At 42.8% G+C, this 19,474-nt stretch overlaps 1 protein-coding gene across 1 annotated transcript; it reads left to right on the top strand.

Moving 5' to 3' along the window:
• The first annotated feature begins 14,301 nt into the window (after positions 1 to 14,301).
• On the top strand, positions 14,302 to 18,376 carry tmem229b (transmembrane protein 229B). The gene has a single exon (XM_072458197.1). It carries the CDS (start codon positions 14,327 to 14,329, stop codon positions 14,849 to 14,851), a length of 525 nt encoding a protein of 174 aa, XP_072314298.1. The 5' UTR covers positions 14,302 to 14,326; the 3' UTR covers positions 14,852 to 18,376.
• Positions 18,377 to 19,474: the final 1,098 nt, after the last annotated feature.

Raw genomic sequence — 19,474 nt, 5'->3', positions numbered from 1 at the left:
TCTGGGAAAGATGGAGTTTGTTGGTGGGTCTCAAGTGCTCAGGAGCACAAAAACACAGCCTGCAGCGTCCCCAAAGAAGACCCCAAAGTTGTTCTAAAGGACTCAAAGCTCAGCCAAAAAGTCTTTGTGCTTCAGCAGTATTTAAGATTCTGAGGTGAAGAGATCTCGACAGTGTAAATAAAGTTATAAAAAAATAACTTTGTAACTTGGGAGGGTTCGACACATGGTTTAGTCCTGGTTTGGTCCTGGTTTAGTCCTGGTTTAGTCCTGGTTTGGTCATGGTTTAGTCCTGGTTTAGTCCTGGTTTCGTCCTGGTTTGGTCCTGGTTCAGACCTGGTTTAGTCCTGGTTTCGTCCTGGTTTGGTCCTGGTTTGGTCCTGGTTTAGTCCTGGTTCAGTCCTGGTTCAGTCCTGGTTCAGTCCTGGTTTAGACCTGGTTCAGACCTGGTTCAGACCTGGTTTAGTCCTGGTTTAGTCCTGGTTCAGACCTGGTTCAGTCCTGGTTCAGTCCTTGTTTAGTCCTTGTTTAGTCCTGGTTTAGTCCTGGTTTAGTCCTGGTTCAGACCTGGTTCAGTCCTGGTTCAGTCCTTGTTTAGTCCTTGTTTAGTCCTGGTTTAGTCCTGGTTCAGTCCTGGTTCAGTCCTGGTTCAGTCCTGGTTCAGTCCTGGTTCAGACCTGGTTTAGTCCTGGTTTAGTCCTGGTTTAGTCCTGGTTCAGTCCTGGTTTAGTCCTGGTTTAGTCCTGGTTCAGTCCTTGTTTAGTCCTGGTTTAGTCCTGGTTCAGTCCTTGTTTAGTCCTGGTTTAGTCCTGGTTTAGTCCTGGTTCAGTCCTGGTTTAGTCCTGGTTTAGTCCTGGTTTAGTCCTGGTTTAGTCCTGGTTTAGTCCTGGTTTAGTCCTGGTTCAGTCCTGGTTCAGTCCTGGTTCAGTCCTGGTTCAGTCCTGGTTCAGTCCTGGTTCAGTCCTTGTTAAGTCCTGGTTCAGACCTGGTTCAGTCTGGAGTAGGGCTTCTCCTTGGGGTCTTTCCTGAAGGTGGCGCTCTGGGACATTTTTCATCAGTTTAATTCCTGTGAACGTTGCTTAATCTGCTTCTTTATCACTGAACAAATATTCTTACTGCTGTTGTGAGTTTGGGACTCACTGTTGTGGCCGATAACCGATATTTGCCGATATTGATACTAAGACTTTCAATGTCGACATCGGCCGATTAATCCACTGAATGCCGACCGCTCTAAACGCACAAAAGCATGTCTAAAGTCGGTTATCGCTCGCTCTTACGTCCCGACGCGGCGTCTCGCATCAGAAGCTCTTGGCCTCGTTGCCATAGACCGCGGGGGTCAAAGGTCGTGGCTTCAGGGTCACATTAATTAAACATGGGAACGTTGGCCGCAGCTCGGATCAGGATTACGGCCGAGCATTGATCCTCCGCGAAAGATGCCCCGCCCGTAAATCTGCCCGAGCTCGTCCTCTAAACGCCGACCGGGACTTAGCGCCGACTCCGCCCGGTCTCGAGAAAAGGGGAGGAGTTTAATGTGTCCTGACGATGTTATGTCACGTGTCTTTAAACGTTTTAATTGAGGTTTAATCATCAGACAAATTTGAAATGTTTGTATAATAAAACATAAAAGGACAGAAATATCGTCATACTTTTATTACCGCATTTTCCGGACTATAAGTTTTTCACAGTTTTCGCCGAGGTGCGACTTATACTTATATTTATACTTATACTCCAGAGCGACTTATATGTGATATTATTTGTTATTTTCACACTTGTAACCGCATTTCATACTCCAGTGCCACTTATGTTTTTTCTTCTCTATTATGCATTTTTTGGCTGGTGCGACTTATACTCCAGAAAATACGGTCGATTTTTTTGGTGGCATTTTTAATCATAACAACAGACCCAATATTCATATTTTGCTGGATTCTGTGCACTACTTAAAGGTTTAAAACGTTTTACAAGTCGTCAAAGAGAATATTGACGTGACACACTTATTGCTACTGCCATCAGCCGAATCTTCACTGTGGGCTGTGTCGACAAAAACGACAAAAGGAAATGTCTCGGGGTTTTAAAGTTGCACTGCGGTGTTTTGGTGCGTTTGATCGATACAAACACGGGTAAATGTGTTGACGAGATAAGTTTAATGTCATATTGTGGTGGAACACGCCAGGAAAACCGTGCAATAACATCTCCACGGAGACGAAAAGCACACTCTCCACCTTAAAACTCGGACATTTCAGAGCTCAGAGTTGATCCAACGTGGCTGCACTTTAGCTGCTCTCTACTGCCCCCTGCTGTCTGTGACGCTGCCATTGCGCTGCCGTTGAGCCTCTGCAGTTAGAAATGCACCGTTGCGCTAATGTCGCTAACGTCCGCGCGGCGCTAACGGCAACAAAAGCCAAAAAAAAACCTTTCTCTGAGGTCCGAGATAGCCTTGAAACATAGACTTACGGCAAGTTTACGCTTAATCCTGGAATTATAAAGTGACTAATGAAAGCGCTGACCTCGGAGCGCGGCGGGGGCGTGTCCGGTGGAGGTCTGCAGCTGATTGGACGAGAGCTCCTCTGTGTATGGCTCAGAATACTGTGTAAACGATGTGTCTGGCCCTGGAGCAGCACGATCACCTTACAGGGTCGTTGAAACTCCAGATGTACTTACTGACCTTCAAAGTGTTCTTCTGAGCGGGCGGTTTGTCTGAGCGGGCGGTTCTTCTGAGCGGGCGGTTCTTCTGAGCGGGCGGTTCTTCTGAGCGGGCGGTTTGTTGGAGAACGTGACCTTCTCTCAAAGGCGTCGTGTCCCAGGCTGAGGCGGCACTAAACCAGGTCAAGGTGTTTGCGATGACTAAACCAGGGCATAAACGAGACTAAACCTGGACCGATTGAGGGCCTGATTTAACCAGACCAGGACTAAAACGTGTCTAAACCAAGACTAAAGCGTGAACCAGGACAGAACCAAGACTAAACCGAGACTAAAATATAAACCAGGACTAAACCAGGACTAAACCAGGACTAAACCAGGACTTAACCAGGACTTTCGGGAACTAAACCGGGAACTAAACCAGGACTAAAGTATGAACCGAGACTAAACCTAATTTGGGGACAAAACCTAGGAATGAAACAGATCTCCTTAATCCTTAAACCACAAAGTCTGATGCACCAGGACCGAAGCAGGACTAAATTATGTAAATACCAAGATTAAACTGAATAAAACCTTCCCTCAACTGTACGTCAGGACTAAACCATGACTAAACCAGGACTAAACCAAGAATAAAGCATGGACCAGGACTAAACCGAGGACTAAACCAGGACTAACATGGACTAAACCAGAGCTAAATTATGTAAATACAAATACTAAACCAGATCTAAACCAGGACCAAATCTGATCTACTTTACTTCATATATGTGTTTATGTATATATGTGTTGTTAATAATAATAATAATAATAATAATAATAATAATAATAATAATAATAATAATAATAATAATAATAATAATAATAATAATAATAATAATAATAATAATAATAATAATAATAATAATAATAATAATAATAATAATAGCCGCAAGCGGCAATGATCGGGCCACGCCGCAAGAGGAGGGGGCGCTGACGCGCCCCAATTGTCCTTTTATTACGCCTCCTGCTGAATCTGTGTCGCTGTCACATCTTCTCCCCTTTGTTTTACCATCAAAAAGCAATTTTATTTTGAATTCTTGGCAAAAAGACACCGTGACTCTTTGAATAAAAATGTGGATAACTTTTGATGGTCCTGAAGATGAGTCTCACCAAATTTCAGGTTAATAGGGCTGACGCCCTGAGGGGGAGGAGTTTGTGAAAGTCTAAAGTGTAAACATGTTCTGGCGATTTCCCCATTGGAATAACATGAAAGGTTTCGGTCATCGTTACGGCAACGCCATAACAATTATGACATGGGTCTCATTGACTTTTTTGATGGGGCCAAAATTGAGTTTTGTGTCAAATTTCATATAATTTTGAAAAACTAAACATTTAACCTCCATATAAAATCTGTAGGGGGCGCTGTGGCGCCAAATTAATTAATTTCACTTGGAGTACGTTTAGCGCAAAGAGTTTAACAACTGATTCTAATTTGACGCAATTCAGACTTTATCTGCGCAAACGGCAGAAATGTTAAATTTGGGAGATTTCTGAAATTCTAGCTAAAGTTTTTTAGCTAGAATTACGATTTTTAGAGGTGTGCAAATTTTTGTGACTTTTCGTCAATGTTCACTGGGTAAAAAATAGGGGGGTTGGTCCCAAGAAGAAAGAAGAAAGAATAATATTCCGATGCGAAAACAATGTTTCCCATTTTTCAAATATCATAAACTATACATTTTCGGAAAGCGCTCGCGCTTTCCTACCTCATGGTGTGGGTCCCTGGTCACTGACGGGTACTTTCGTTGATTTTGAGTGGGCTCCGCCCACTTTGTGTTTTTGGCCCTCTATACAGTAATAATGTTAAATTTTTGCATTACATGTTTATATGCACGGAACATGCAAGAGATGGGGAACGTATTCGTGAGCTACGTAAATGAGTGCTTTATATGGGGATGACGACCGCCAATGTAAAGTGCTCGTTTAGTGCGCACTTTTGCACGGACTTCGCCCGTTTACAACGGTAATGTTCCATTTTCCTACTACTAATTAGTATGCACGGGGCGTGCGTGAGTGAAGGAGTGCGTTAGTGAGTGTTTGGAGGTGGGCGAGCGCTTCGCGCTCGATTTCGTGCGCACTACGTGCGCACTTTCGCAGACTAATAGGCCTCTCGCCAGCTTGTGGCGCTCGGGCCTAATAATATGTATGGGTGATGTATGGATGATGTATGGGTGATGTATGGATGATGTATGGGTGATGTATGGGTGATGTATGGGTGATGTATGGGTGATGTATGGATGATGTATGGGTGATGTATGGATGATGTATGGGTGATGTATGGGTGATGTATGGGTGATGTATGGGTGATGTATGGATGATGTATGGATGATGACGTGTACGTAAAACTTATCGCTTTTTGGCTGTGCCAAACATGATCCGGGCGTCAGGAGGAGCTGAGAGGAAGTGCAGACTGATGTTTTGTGTTCTGTGTGTTTTACTGAGTTTGTCAAATGGATCACAAAAGGTTAGAATCGGTGCATAAAACTTAAGTGCACACCAATGAGCACGTGAGAATAGTGACTGTGCACAAAGTGCCCACGTAGAGAAACAACACTATAGAGGAGCAGAACATGTGTGAATATAACAGCGAGGCTGCTCCTCCTGTCTGAGGGCAGCTGTGGCTCGGAGCACGGCTGCTGTTTGAGCCCATGATGCACTACAGCTGCATCATGGAGAAAGTAAAGGGTTTATCCAACTGTCGGTGAATGATGCGTAACAGGAAAGGTACTGCTACACTTGTCTTGTAATAAACACATGAGAAACACTTTAACTATCTATCGCAGACTTTTATGTAGTTCTGAACTGTCAACTCATCCAAGCCCGTTCTTGTGCGTCCTGACCGCAGGGCTATTTATTTTAATAAATAAATAAATTTAAAAAATAAAAAATGAATAATTATAATAATTATTATTAGTAGAATTATAATTATTATAATAATTATAGTGAAGTGAAGGTGGCTGATGTGACATTTCAAACTCGTATCCCACGGTAACAACGGTAGAAGAATCCCACACACTTTTCCCTCTAAAGGTCGTTGTGCTGGAGGTAATTGTGTCGAGTTTATTGGTGATTTACTGACGAGGCAGATGGAGCTGAAGCTTACAACCAATAAAGTACAGAGGATTAGAGACAGAGGGGATTATGGGAAATATTCTTCAATGACTCTGAGAGCGCAGGCACATGTTTCAGTCTAAGGACTGATGTGAAGGTACCACTGGGTTAAACCAGGGCCAAACCAGGGCCAAACCACCAGGGGACTCAACCAGGGGACTCAACCAGGGGACTCAACCAGGGGACTCAACCAGGGGACTCAACCAGGGGACTCAACCAGGGGACTCAACCAGGGGACTCAACCAGGGGACTCAACCAGGATTAAGGGTGTGTTCACACTTGGTTTGGTTCTGATTGAGCCCAGTTAAGTCCTGATGCAGACCTGGTTTGGTCCCGGTCTGGTCCTGGTTTATTTCTGGGGTCATTCCCAGTTTAGTCCCAGACTTGATGATGTGTGGACAAGAGTGACCCATCGGCCCATATTTAGTCCTCACAGTTCAGTTACATAACCCGGGTTCAGGCTCACGATCAATGCAGCGTTTCATGTTAATCTGCCTCAGCTACAAACTACTGCAGCAAATATTTACATTTTTACAACTATTTTGAAACCGTCTCTAAACCGTCTCTAAATCGTCTCTAAACCGTCTCCAAACTGTTGTGTCCTTCTTTCCTTCCCTCGTTCTACTTTCACTCCTTTCCTCTTTTTTCTCCCTCTTTCTCATTATATTCTCCACCTTCCTCACTCCTCTCTTCTGTCCCTCTTTCCTTCCTTCCCACTCTTCTCCCTCGCCTCTCCTTCTCTTTCTTACTCCCCTTTTTTTATTCTCTTTCTATATCTTCCCTCCCTATCTCCCTATCTCCCTTTCACCCATATTTCTTATATTTCCTTCTCTCTCTCTCTCTCTTTCTCTTTCTCTTTCCAGTCTCCTCTGAATTCTCCTCTCGTTCTCTATCTTCATCACTCCTCTTATTAATTTTTAATTTAGTTGTTGGCCCTGCGACAAGTTGGCCACTGTCCAGGGTGTACCCCGCCTAAGGCCCGAAGTCACTGGGATAGGCTCCAGTCACCCGCGACCCCGAAAGGGAACAAGCGGTAGAAAATGGATGGATGGATGGATAATTTTTAATTTAGTTAATTTTATTGTAGTTAATTTTTATCGTTGCACTCTTCTCTTTTGTTTGTGATTTTATTAGTTTAGAAAATCAGTTGGATTGATAATTTTTAATTTAGTTAATTTTATTGTATTTCTGTAATTTCTTTGTGATTTGAGTGCATTTTTCCTGCTGTGTGAAGCACTTTGAATTGCCTTGTGTATGAAATGTGCTCTACAAATAAACTTGCCTTGCCTTGCCTCTTGCTTTACCTTCCTCTCTCCTTTTCTTTTCTCTCTTTTCCTTCCCTTGTTTTCTTATTATCTTTCTTTCTTCTTTCTCTTTCTGTCTCTTTCCTCCCCTGCATTCTCCTCTTCCTCCCCCTCTCTCCCCCCCCCTCTCTCCTCCCCCTCCCTCATAACGATGATCAAAAATACACCTACGGTTATTATTCCATTCTGCCTCGCTACAACCAAAGCAGTAAATGCAAAGTGAAACTGAAAGATGGCGCTCCACGTCCTGAGCTGTTTCGCGGTCACTTCGACGAGCTCTTGGTCGCGCGTTCGACGGAAACCGATGCCACGAAGTCTCAAAAACTTCGATTTCCACTTATCTTTCATCGCGGACGGGCCACGAGCTCGAGACGAAAGCTATCAAACCATCTGCGACGCGATCTGACCTGCGACTCGAGCCGGTTACGTCTTCCGCTCGACTCTTTATTCGCTCGTTGCTTCCAGGTCACCGCGTTGGTCTGAACACCTCGGGGCTGACTCAGTTTTGGTCAATGAGCCTCGGAAAAGCGCAGAACCGGCTGACGCGAGACGGAGTGAGGTTTTCAGCCGCGAGTTCTGCTGTTTGGACACTATATGGTCTTTTAATTAACCGCGGCTCCTCTGCACACTCGAGCTTCTTGTCTTTTTTTAACCTCGTGAGCGCCGAATGGCTCGTTCCGGGACGTTAATCACAGTTATTTCTCAAACTGTGTCAACGCAGCGTTCTTTATAGGGACAAAATCGAAGATGAAGCTCTAAACCGGGACTGGACCAGGTCTAAACTAGGACTAGAAGCTTTCATTGGACATCGTTAGCCACTGGACGTCTTTTTGTTTCCTTTTAAGTTGTAGCTTTCAACCATTTTTGGCCCATGTCTAAAGGTAATGTCGTGTTAGAATCCACCTCATTTGAGTCCTAATTTATTCATGGTTAAGAGATTTGTCCTTTGTCTGGCTTTAGTCTTGATTTAGAGCTGCAACTAACAACGATTAAGCCTGTGAATATGGCATTTGTGCTAATTTAGACCCAGTTAATGCTAATGATTGATTGTGTTCACTTCATACAAAGCATTAATTCTACACATGTCCCGTCTCTCTCAGCGCAACAGTCTGTGGAACATCCTCGGTTTGACCTGGTTAAGATCTATTTTAGGCCTCGAGCTCTGGTTAAACGCCTTTGTCCTGGTTTAGTCTTGGTTTAATCCTGGTTAAGAATCATCCTAAATCCTGATTTGAGCTCTTTTGAGTCCCAAGACCCGGGTTTAGCTCTTGATTGACCAGAGCTTTAGTCCTGACCATTAGTTTAGGTTCATGACTCAGACTGAGGTTAGACTGGGGTCAGACTGGGGTCAGACTGTGGTAAGACTGTGGTCAGACTGAGGTCAGACTGGGGTCAGCTCGATAGAGTCCAGGCCGGTCACTACAGTTTATGAGTTTGAATCATCCACGAGGTTCAAGTCGAGCTTCATCAGGACTCATGAGCCGGGCTTTGATTACGTTTTTTTTATTACGGTTGTTGTATCGGCGAGTTCTCAGGCCAAATCAATGATACGATGGTCGCCGATGATACGATGGTCGCCGATGCGATACCTTTCAAACCAAGACTTATAAACCAAGACTTATAAACCAAGACTTATAAACCAAGACTTATAAACCAAGACTTATAAACCAAGACTTATAAACCAAGACTTTTAAACCTCGGGCCAAGATTCGGGCCAAGACTCGGGCCAAGACTCGGGCCAAGACTCGGGCCAAGACTCGGGCCAAGACTTATAATTGAATCAGACCTTGAACCAGGACTTTAAATGATCAGGTGGAATCTTTTTCTGAACCGTCATCGTCCCAAAGTCAAACGTCAGAACTCGTGTGAAAAGTGCTTTGCTCGACTCGACTGTGATTTATTTCATTTCCTGTGAGTCGTGTCTGAACGACGGAGCACGAGCTGAATAATGCATCTGTCCAGTTGAAAACTAAACTCAATATCTCTCTTAGCGATTAGCACAGAGCTTTTAGCACAACACACACACAACACACACACACACACAAGAACACATCACAGAAATATCGATATTGTTATGATGGTTGATGCGATAATCGAGATGGCAAGAAACTGAACATGCCACAGTCACATCCGTCTGAGGAAAAGTCACTGTCTTGCTTTTTAAGTCTTCTTCTTCTTCTCCTTCTCCTCCTTCTCTTCCCCTTCCTCCTCTTCCCCTTCCTCCTCTTCCTCTTCTTCCTCCTCTTCCTCTTCTTCTTCCTCTTCTTCCTCTTCTTCCTCTTCCTCTTCTTCCTCCTCTTCTTCCTCTTCCTCCTCGTCGCTCTCTACATTCTCAGTATTTAATTACCTCGTCGCTGGAGGAGATTCTAAACTTAATTAGTTTCTGATTCGCTGTCGTTACACATTATGAATCTCACCAAACATTCCTCAGATTGTTTCCTCTTTTATGGACGTATTGTTGGTCGACAGAGCCACGTTCTGAGGCGTTTGAAGGCCGTTTCCTTCAGCGTCTACAAAGTGTTCAAGGCTCCTCGTGGATCACAGAGGAACGGGCCAAACTCAAATGAATTATTCTGTCAAAAAGAGAATCTTCGCCTAACAAAACCCACATTTCGGCACCAAAAACCTTCGTGAAAAAGCCTAGAAACAACGTAAATGGACTTTTAAATGTCGATACAACGTTCTACTGAAGAAATACTGACCGTTTTGTTTCTGAATCCAAGTGGAGTTGGCAGAATATTGCACTTATGGAATATTTTTGTATGAATTTGATCTCTTTCTGAAATAAAGTCTGGACACGACCAGGAAACAAACGTGACATGGTACGTTTATTTGGGTTTCAGTGTTTGATCGTGCGAATGACCAGGTGAAACGCGTGATCAGAAGCAGGCGTCGTCTTCAGCTTCAGGGCGTGTCCTTGCGCCCTCTGCTGGCTACATTCAGATAGGTTTTATCCTTTTTTGCCATGACTAATATGACCGTGTGTGTGGTCAGAACAAAGAGTCTCAAGATAAAACGCAGTGATAATTTAAAGTGCAAATTCAGATTCTAACTCTTCAGAATAGATCATCAATGTAACGACTGAAGTTATTTCTGGAGATGGAGAAATCGAATGTACAAAGATTTTAAAATCCATAGTTGGAACCATAAATATAAGTTAAGCTGTGGTGAAGTACAGGCCGTGTCTCCAGGCGGTTCATGTTCCAGTCTCTACGAGGAAGAGGAAGAAGAAGAAAAACATGTGTTCTTTGTGTTTCTTTCCTGTTGGTGGTTGTGGTTCGTGGTTCTTCGCTGTTGATCGTCGTTATTCGTGGTTGGTGGTGGTTCTTCGTGGTTCTTTGTGGATGGTCGTCGTTGTTCGTGGTTCCTTGCTGTTGGTCATGGTTCTTTGTGATGCTTCACTGTTGGTCGTTGTGGTTTGTGAATGGTTGTGGTTCTTTGTGGTTCTTCGCTGTCGGTCATAGTTGTTCGTGGTTCTTCGCTGTTGGTCATTGTGGTTCGTGGTTTTTTGTGGTTCTTCGCTGTCGGTCATGGTTTGTCGTGGTTGGGGTTCTTTGTGGTTCTTCGCTGTTGGTCATTGTCGTTCGTGGTTTTTCGTGGTTCTTTGTGGTTCTTTGCTGTTGGTCATGGTTTGTCGTGGTTCTTTGTGGTTCTTTGCTGTTGGTTGTGGTTCTTTGTGGCTCTTCGTGGATGGTCGCTCTTCGTGGATGGTCGCTCTTCGTGGTTGGTCGTTGTTGGTGCTTGGTCGGGGGCAGCGGGGTGGTCCTCTGGCGCTGTGGTGGAGGTTCCTTGCGTAGAAGAATGTACTAATCCTCTGAGGCGCTGGATCTGGGCCAGGAGTAAAACCAGGTCAGATCTTTGTTCTTTTGTCCTGGTCCGGTCTGGATCAAAGACCGTGTGAGATGTGGATCAGACGGGATTTCTCTTTCTCAAAAAAATGTCACACAAATCTCAAAATACATTTAACCAGAAAAATATGGTACAGATACTATTGTTTACAGTATTCTTGCTTCCTGGTATTTCCATTCATCAGTATTTTATAAACAAAACTCAAACTAAATGTGGCGAGAACAACTCACTGGAAATATCACGGCTGCTTCTTCTGGAGGCGTCAAAAACTTAAAAATAGTGTCGTCAAAAACCTCCTCCAGTCCTGGACTTAAACCTGGACTTAAACCTGGACTCGAACCCGGACTCAAACAGGTCTGAATCTGGACTGAACTGTTTTACATTACACATGGACAAACCCTGAATTTAACCTGGACTAAACGTGATCAAACCTGGATTAAACCTGGTCCAAATCTGGATTGCCAAACTTTAATATGTAATATTTAGTATATAAATCCAAACTAATCTGGTCTAAAGCTAGTCTTACACTAGTCTAAACCTGGACCTAAATCTGTCCAGACTGTGTGCTACTTTTTGAATGTAAACCTGGACTAAATTTGTCCTGAATTTGGATACAATTTCTAAAAGTGGTCTAAACCAGTACCAAAAAGTGGACCCAAAAGTGGTCCTGAACCTGAACTATTTGTTGTCTGGATGAGCAGTTATTTGGGTGTAAACCTGGACTTCAACCTGACTTAAACAGGACTTAAACCTGGTCTAAACCCGGACTAAACCCGACTGGACTAAACATGGTCCATCTGCCGTGTGGGCCGCTTGTAAACCTGGTCTAAACCTGGTCTAAACGTGGTCTAAACTTGGTCTAAACCCGGCCTAAACCTGGGCTAGACTCGGACTGGACTAAACCCGGTCCATCTGCCGTGTGGGCCGCTCGTAAACATGATCCAAGTCCTAATATTGGAGAGCTTCACGTTACATAAGAATCACACTGAAATAGTATCAGTGGGAAGGACGGCGCGTGTGAGGAAAAGACGGGGCGGATTGTATCAGCCGGAAGGACGGGGCCAAAATAGTTCCAAAGAAGTGTGTGTGTGTGTGTGTGTGTGTGTGTGTGTGTGTGTGTGTGTGTGTGTGTGTGTGTGTGTGTGTGTGTGTGTGTGTGTGTGTGTGTGTGTGTGTGTGTGTGTGTGTGTGTGTGTGTGTGTGTGTGTGTGTGTGTGTGTGTGTGTGTGTGTGTGTGTGTGTGTGTGTGTGTGTGTGTGTGTGTGTGTGTGTGTGTGTGTGTGTGTGTGTGTGTGTGTGTGTGTGTGTGTGTGTGTGTGTGTGTGTGTGTGTGTGTGTGTGTGTGTGTGTGTGTGTGTGTGTGTGTGTGTGGATACAGTAGGTAGTATATGTGTGGATACAGTAGGTAGTATATGTGTGGATACAGTAGGTAGTATATGTGTGGATACAGTAGGTAGTATATGTGTGGATACAGTAGGTAGTATATGTGTGGATGTTTGTGTGCATCTTTTAGCTTTTTTAACTTGTTTATTACTGAATTATCTATTATTTAGTCTTTTTTTGTCCTTTTTCTCTTTTTCAGTTTTTTTTCTTGGAGACAAATAATAATGATACAATGCGAGCTGTTTTGTCTCTTGGAATACGTTGTGACGTTTTGCGCCAAAAAATATTCGTCTATTTTTAAAAACACATTGAATACATAAAGTAGATCGTCATTTGTGTTCTTATTTTGAAAACAAACAAGACAGACAGAATGAACAAATTAGGTTAAAAAATAAAAACAAAGAAAGAAATGCTTCCAAAGAAAATAAAGTCAAGGCGCAAAGTCCAAGAGAAAAGTCTCATTTAGTCCACAATGATACAACAGTCTATTTCTATACAAACAAAGTTGACTTACCAAACTAACGGTTTAACTGCAGATCAGAGCTTTATTAGACAGGAAAGTTTAGTGTGAAATGGGGATGAGAGAGAAGGGAGGACATACGGTAAACTGTCCAAGCCGGGATTCAAACTCAAATAATACTCACATATTATTATATCACCGTATTTTCCGGAGTATAAGTCGCACCAGCCAAAAATGCATAATAGAGAAGAAAAAAACATATATAAGTCGCACTGGAGTATTAGTCGCATTTTTTGGGGAAATTTATTTGATAAAATCCAAGACATTTGATCTTGAAATGCAGTTTAAAATAATAACAGATGAGAGAACATGGTGAATAGGTGTACGTATGCTAATGCTAACACCTTCAGCTACATGACGTATGCTAACGCTAACACCTTCAGCTACATGACATATGCTAACGCTAACACCTTCAGCTACATGAGGCACAGACAGAACTGTGGTAAGTGTCTGGTATGTTAACGTAACATATGAACAGTTATTCAGATAACTATAGCATAAAGAACATGCTAACAAGTTTAGCAAAGCATCAGTTTTACCCCAAATCACTAAATCCACTGAATTGTTCTTCCTCTGTGTCACTTCTAAACAACTCCACAAACTCCAGAGGAAGAGGAACTGCAGATTCTTCTTCTGCGTCGCTTAGAGCCTAGAGCGCCCTCTTGTGGTTGCCAGTGTGAATATAACGAATAATATCACATAAGTCACACCCCGGCCAAAACTATGAAAAAAGGTGCGACTTATAGTCCGGAAAATACGGTATATGTATTTTTGATCCGTTACGTTATTTTCGAGCCTCTCAATCGTGCGCGTGAAGCTCTTTGGGCAGCGAGCGGTGTAAAGGTGAAGACATTAAGTAACATCCACATTGACTTGACTTGGAATTTTCTGGTGAAAAGTCCCTCGAGTAAGATGAGTTAACACACATTTCCCATCAAACCGAGGCAAATTACAATCGATTTTAAGTGAGTAAATCCGACCTCCAAACCAGGAAGTGTTGTTTGGAACTGAACCCGATCCAGTTTGTCTCTTTGATTTCTAAAGACAGATACATGCGTTCGCACATCCAGGAACTTGTGCAGTGGCAACCAATTCCGCCATTTTGAAAGGGGCACAACAGCACGTCTGCTACATACGAAATCCAGGAAATATGAGGCCAAAATGCCAAAAACCTGCTAAATCTGTCAGAACATCGCTTTGTTGACTGACCAAGGAATGAGAGCTTTGTCGTGTACCTCAGTTTTCCGTTATCGTCTAAAGAATCAAAGCATTCGTAGCTCGTTATGCTGTAGAAAAGGACGCAGTCGTGTTGGTTTTTACATATCGCGTGCCCCTTTCAAAATGGCCGCTATGGGGGACGTCCCGGCTGTACGACGTCACCGCGAACGCACGTATAGCGCATTTGAACCTCACAAACATGTCTTCTCGCTCTCCTTTCAGACCTCCATCTTGCCCCCGCCGCCGCGCTCTGACTCCTCCTCCTTCTCCGCCCATGCTCTCCCCGGCCCCCCCCGCGGCGCCGGTGCCCCTCACCGCCCCGTCGCGCTGGTACCTCTACGCCATCCACGGCTACTTCTGCGAGGTCATGTTCACCGCCGCCTGGGAGTTCGCCGTGCGTCGCGACTGGCGGTTCCCGGGCGTCACCAGCGTCTGGGCGCTCTTCATCTACGGCACGTGCATCCTGATCGTGGAGCGCATGTACATCGGGCTGCGCGGCCGCTGCCCCGTCCTGCTGCGCTGCCTCATCTACACGCTCTGGACGTACCTGTGGGAGTTCGGGACGGGGTGGCTGCTGCGGCAGTTCGGCGCCTGCCCGTGGGACTACTCCAGCTTCACGTACAACTTCCGCGGGCTGGTGACGCTGGAGTACGCCGTGCCGTGGTTCTGCGCCTCGTTCATCGTGGAGCGCTTCGTCATACGCAAGACGCTGCGGCTGCGCGTCCACGAGGGCGTCGAGGACGGCTGGTCAGCGCGGAGGAGGCAGGAGAGCGCCAACGGGTATCTCAAAGAAGACTAAATCGGGTTCATGACGCGGGATGCAGACAGGTCAAACCCGTGCAATACTTAGAATATACGGAGGGTTCAATACACGACGTTGTACTTGGAACTGATGCATCTCGCGACACTTGATATGTTTTGTACGGCTAATAACGTTAAGCTAAACCACGTGCTACTGACAAAAGGGCGCCTCAAAACTGCTGCATCATCAAACATACACGTATATTATGTATGTTATGTACTTGTGTTAAGGAGAAAAAAAGATCGTAAGATGAAGATATCTGGTATTTAAAGGACACATATTATGCAAAATGACCTTTTATATCGTTGTTCTCTCTCTTCAAACACGAGTGTCTGTGACGTCACGTTCACATGACGGTGAAATGAGCTGTGTTGAGACGCCCCCTACAGGACGTGTGAAGAGCTGCAATAAATATGTTTGAATCAATGTAGAAAGAATCATGACATCACAACAACATGCCGGCTCTAAACCAGGACTAAACCAGGTCTAAATCAAGTCTAAACCAAGACTAAACCAGGACTAAACCAGGTCTAAATCAAGACTAAACCAGGTCTAAACTAGGTCTAAACCAGGTCTAAATCAAGTCTAAACCAAGACTAAACCAGGACTAAACCAGGTCTAAATCAAGTCTAAACCAAGACTAAACCAGGTCTAAACTAGGTCTAAACCAGGTCTAAATCAAGTCTAAACCAAGACTAAACCAGGACTAAACCATGTCTAAACCAAGTCTAAACCAGGACTAAACCAGGACTAAACCAGGACTAAACCAGGACTAAACCAGGTCTAAACCAAGATTAAACCGGGACTAAACTAGGTCTAAACTAGGTCTAAACCAGGTCCAAACCAGGTCTAATGCAGGTCTAAAGCATGTATAAACCAGGACTAAACCAGGTCTAAATCATGTATAAACCAGGACTAAACCAGGACTAAATCATGTATAAACCAGGTCTAAACCAGGACTAAACCAGGACTAAATCATGTATAAACCAGGTCTAAACCAGGACTAAACCAGGACTAAACCAGGACTAAACCAGGACTAAACCAGGTCTAAACCAGGTCTAAACCAGGACTAAACCAGGACTAAACCATGTCTAAACCAGGAGTAAACTTTGGCTAACCCAGTAACGAGCTATAGCTAACCCAAGACTGAACTAGGTCTAACTCAGGACAAAACTAGATCTAACTCGAGACTAATCTATATTAACCCAGGATTAAACTAGGTCTAATCCAAGAATGAACTAGATCCAACCCAAGACTAAAGTAAATCCAACCCAAGACTAAACTAGATCCAACCCAAGACTAAACTAGGTCTAACCCAAGACTAAACTAGGTCTAACTCTAACCCGAGACTAAGCTACGTCTAACCCAAGACTAAACTAGGTCTAACTCAAGACTAAACTAGGTCTAACTCAAGACTAAACTAGGTCTAACCCGAGACTAAACTAGGTCTAACCCGAGACTAAACTAGGTCTAACTCTAGACTAAACTACATGTAATTCAAGCCCAAACTTGGTCTAACCCAAGATGGACACTGACCACTGTAAACCAAGAATGCCCAACGAGAGCCACATTAAACGAGGACTAAACCAGAACTAAACTAAACTAAACTAAACTAGGACTGGCCCAGGTTTAACTCAGGACTAAACCAGGTCTAAAGCAAAAGCAGGAGGAACCGATCTGTTCTTATTCCAAACCAAACGCTTTTATAAGTCTGGAAACATCGCACAGAATAATGCAAAGAAAATTACAAAAGAGTCTTGCTGTAAATGTAGTTTCTTCTTGGAGAAAACTACAAAAATGGCCGACATACAATACTTTAAATAAGACTCATCAAACTGCAAAACGTTTGTGAGGAAAAGTCACTGCAAAGACTGAAAACAAAATGAAGAATACAATCTTTTGAGACGGAAAGCTGTGTGGAAATAACTCTGATTTAGTTTTTACTTGTACATAACGTCTTTTATTTAAAGTATTTACTGCGTTTATGAAGCTGCATGAAGCAATCGATTGTCTTCCAGAGTCACTTTCTTTTCATTTGTTCACGACGTCTTCTGCTGCCGGTAAAAAAACTGTTATGAATATTAATTTGAATGTGTTCGATCGTGTGTTGAGACTGCATGTTGACCCGTCACAATAAAACATGTTGACCCGTCACAATAAAACATGTTGACCCGTCACAATAAAACATGTTGACCCGTCACAACAAAACACAGAAGAAGAACTTTACCGACCTCGGTAAACATCCAGAAATGCATCCGACTGGAACAATAATCTAACAACATAATAATAAACATAATTGTCCCACATTTTCCACAATAACGATGATTTGATTTGAATAATACGTTGCGTTTCATGTGTGGGATTTTCTGATTAAAATCCAGATGTTTTTGTCCTGTTTTATGATTAATATCTAGATTTTCCCCTGTTAGTGTGTTTGTTATCGGCCTTAAAGCGCCCCCTACAGGCCGGACGACTCATTGAACCAAATTGCAGTTGAGATAAATATATTTTGAATTTACCAAAAATTTCACACACAAAATGTATCACAGAATAGTAAAGGTTTAGAATTTCACTTCCTGTTTGTGATTGATGACATCACACTAGGAAATTACTAATCTAATGTCACTTATTTATTTAATTTGACGAATAAAAATACTTTAGAGCGACTTTATTTTGTTGAATTAATGTTTAGAGAGTTAAAAAGTTTGTGTAAATTCTGCTTAACCCTTGACTGGAATGAGATTACATTTTTTTTTGCTGTGATGTCACTTCACTTCACAACATTTTCTCCACAAATACCTGCGCGATTGGTGTAAAACTATAATTTATATGTACAACAGGTTTAAACACATCAAATAAAGTCCAAATTAGACAATCGTAAAAACCTGTCATACGCACGTCTCCAGCAGAGGGCGATATTGAGCTTGATCATCTGCTTAAATGACAGTTTTAAATCATGCACGCTTTCTTCTGCAGTTTGCAGTAAAAAAAAAGGGCGGTGGGAGGAGTTTGTAGTCAATTTAAAATGCAAAATATGAAACCACAATCTGCATAAAAAACAAAAACTAGAACTGGCCCAAAGCAAATGCAAAATAAGTTGCTCTTTATCTATATTAAAAAGAATAAATACAATAAAAGTAAAGTTTGTAGATGAAGGTTCAGGCAAAACGCATGCATTTGTCTCGTCTCGTGTTGTCTCGCATCAAACCAAGTCTTCCACGACAATTTGTATTTATGAATTGCTTTTAGTTGTTTTTTTGTTCATTTATCTTTCATTATATTCAGAATTGCTGGAGAATATTCAAAAAGTGTGTGTTTTTGTTGAAATAATTGAACATATGTAGCTTTAATTTATGAAACACTCTTTTGTCTTTTGTGTTCATTTCTTGTCATTTTATTAAATCTTTATTAACTCACGTGTGTAGCATTCTGACTGAACGTAACGGCGTGTATTCAAGGGTGTGTAACCGGGCGACGGGTCGGATCTGCGGAGAGGTGACGCTGCTCATGGTAAGAAGGCAAAGCCACAGAAACATAGAAATGTTGCTTAATTTATGTCTCTTTTGTCTTTAATTCTCACTGACATTCTTGCTCATGTCCACTTTAATACAATAAACGTATTTAATAAATGTAATAAATGACTCGACATATTTAAGCTCTGTCGCCATCTGCTGCCAATAACCTGAACTGTTTGTGTGTTTTTGAGCGAGAAATGTATTGTTTTATATTAAGACCAGCTCTTTGTCGCTGATATTTTGCAAACATTACATTTATAATTAAATTGTGATTAAAATAAAGTGCTGTGAAGTAAAAGGCTATAAATATAAACAGATATATGTTTATGTTGCTGCAGAAAGCCAACAAACTGCTGCAGTACACAGACTAACCACTGTACGGCGCTGTTTGATCATAAAAGACACGTGTTCAGTTCAAACAACTGAAGCGTGTGAAGGAATTTACTAGATTTTATTTCGATTTTGATCAGTTTTATTCACAAAGTTCCTACGGAATGGAAAAAGTGATAAGAACTAAACCAGGACTAAGCTAGGACTAAATCAGGTCTAAACTGGGACTAAACTGGGACTAAACCAGGTCTAAACCGGGACTAAACCAGGACTTAACCAGGACTAAGCTAGGACTAAATCAGGTCTAAACTGGGACTAAACTGGGACTAAACCAGGTCTAAACCGGGACTAAACCAGGACTGAACCAGGACTAAACCGGGACTAAACTGGGACTAAACCAGGTCTAAACCGGGACTAAACCAGGACTGAACCAGGACTAAACAGGACTAAGCTAGGTCTAAACCAGGACTAAACTAGGACTAAACCGGGACTAAACCAGGTCCAAACCAGGTCTAAACCGGGACTGAACCGGGACTAACCAGGTCCAAACATAAAATCAAACCAAGTCCAAATACAAGTAGGACCTGATCTAAAGCAGGACTAAACCAGGTCTGAAATATTGAGTAAGATCATAACTACAGCAACATTATAAACTTAAAGCTGCACGGTGTAACTTTCTGTCTCCATGGAGACATCATAGCTTTGCCTGAAACATTCCACCGTAAGTATTAAAAGTGTCATGTTTTTTAACCATATAAAACGGCTTTTAATAAAA

The sequence above is a fragment of the Eucyclogobius newberryi genome, unplaced genomic scaffold (assembly GCF_026437365.1).
Source record: "Eucyclogobius newberryi isolate DKJ021-1_F unplaced genomic scaffold, fEucNew1.0.hap1 SCAF_21, whole genome shotgun sequence".
Classification (NCBI taxonomy): domain Eukaryota; kingdom Metazoa; phylum Chordata; class Actinopteri; order Gobiiformes; family Gobiidae; genus Eucyclogobius; species Eucyclogobius newberryi.
This window is presented reverse-complemented; position numbering and strand designations above follow the sequence as displayed.

Bases quoted from the DNA above. Each gene is read 5' to 3' on its own strand.
- tmem229b (XM_072458197.1), top strand. From the start codon at position 14,327: ATGCTCTCCCCGGCCCCCCCCGCGGCGCCGGTGCCCCTCACCGCCCCG.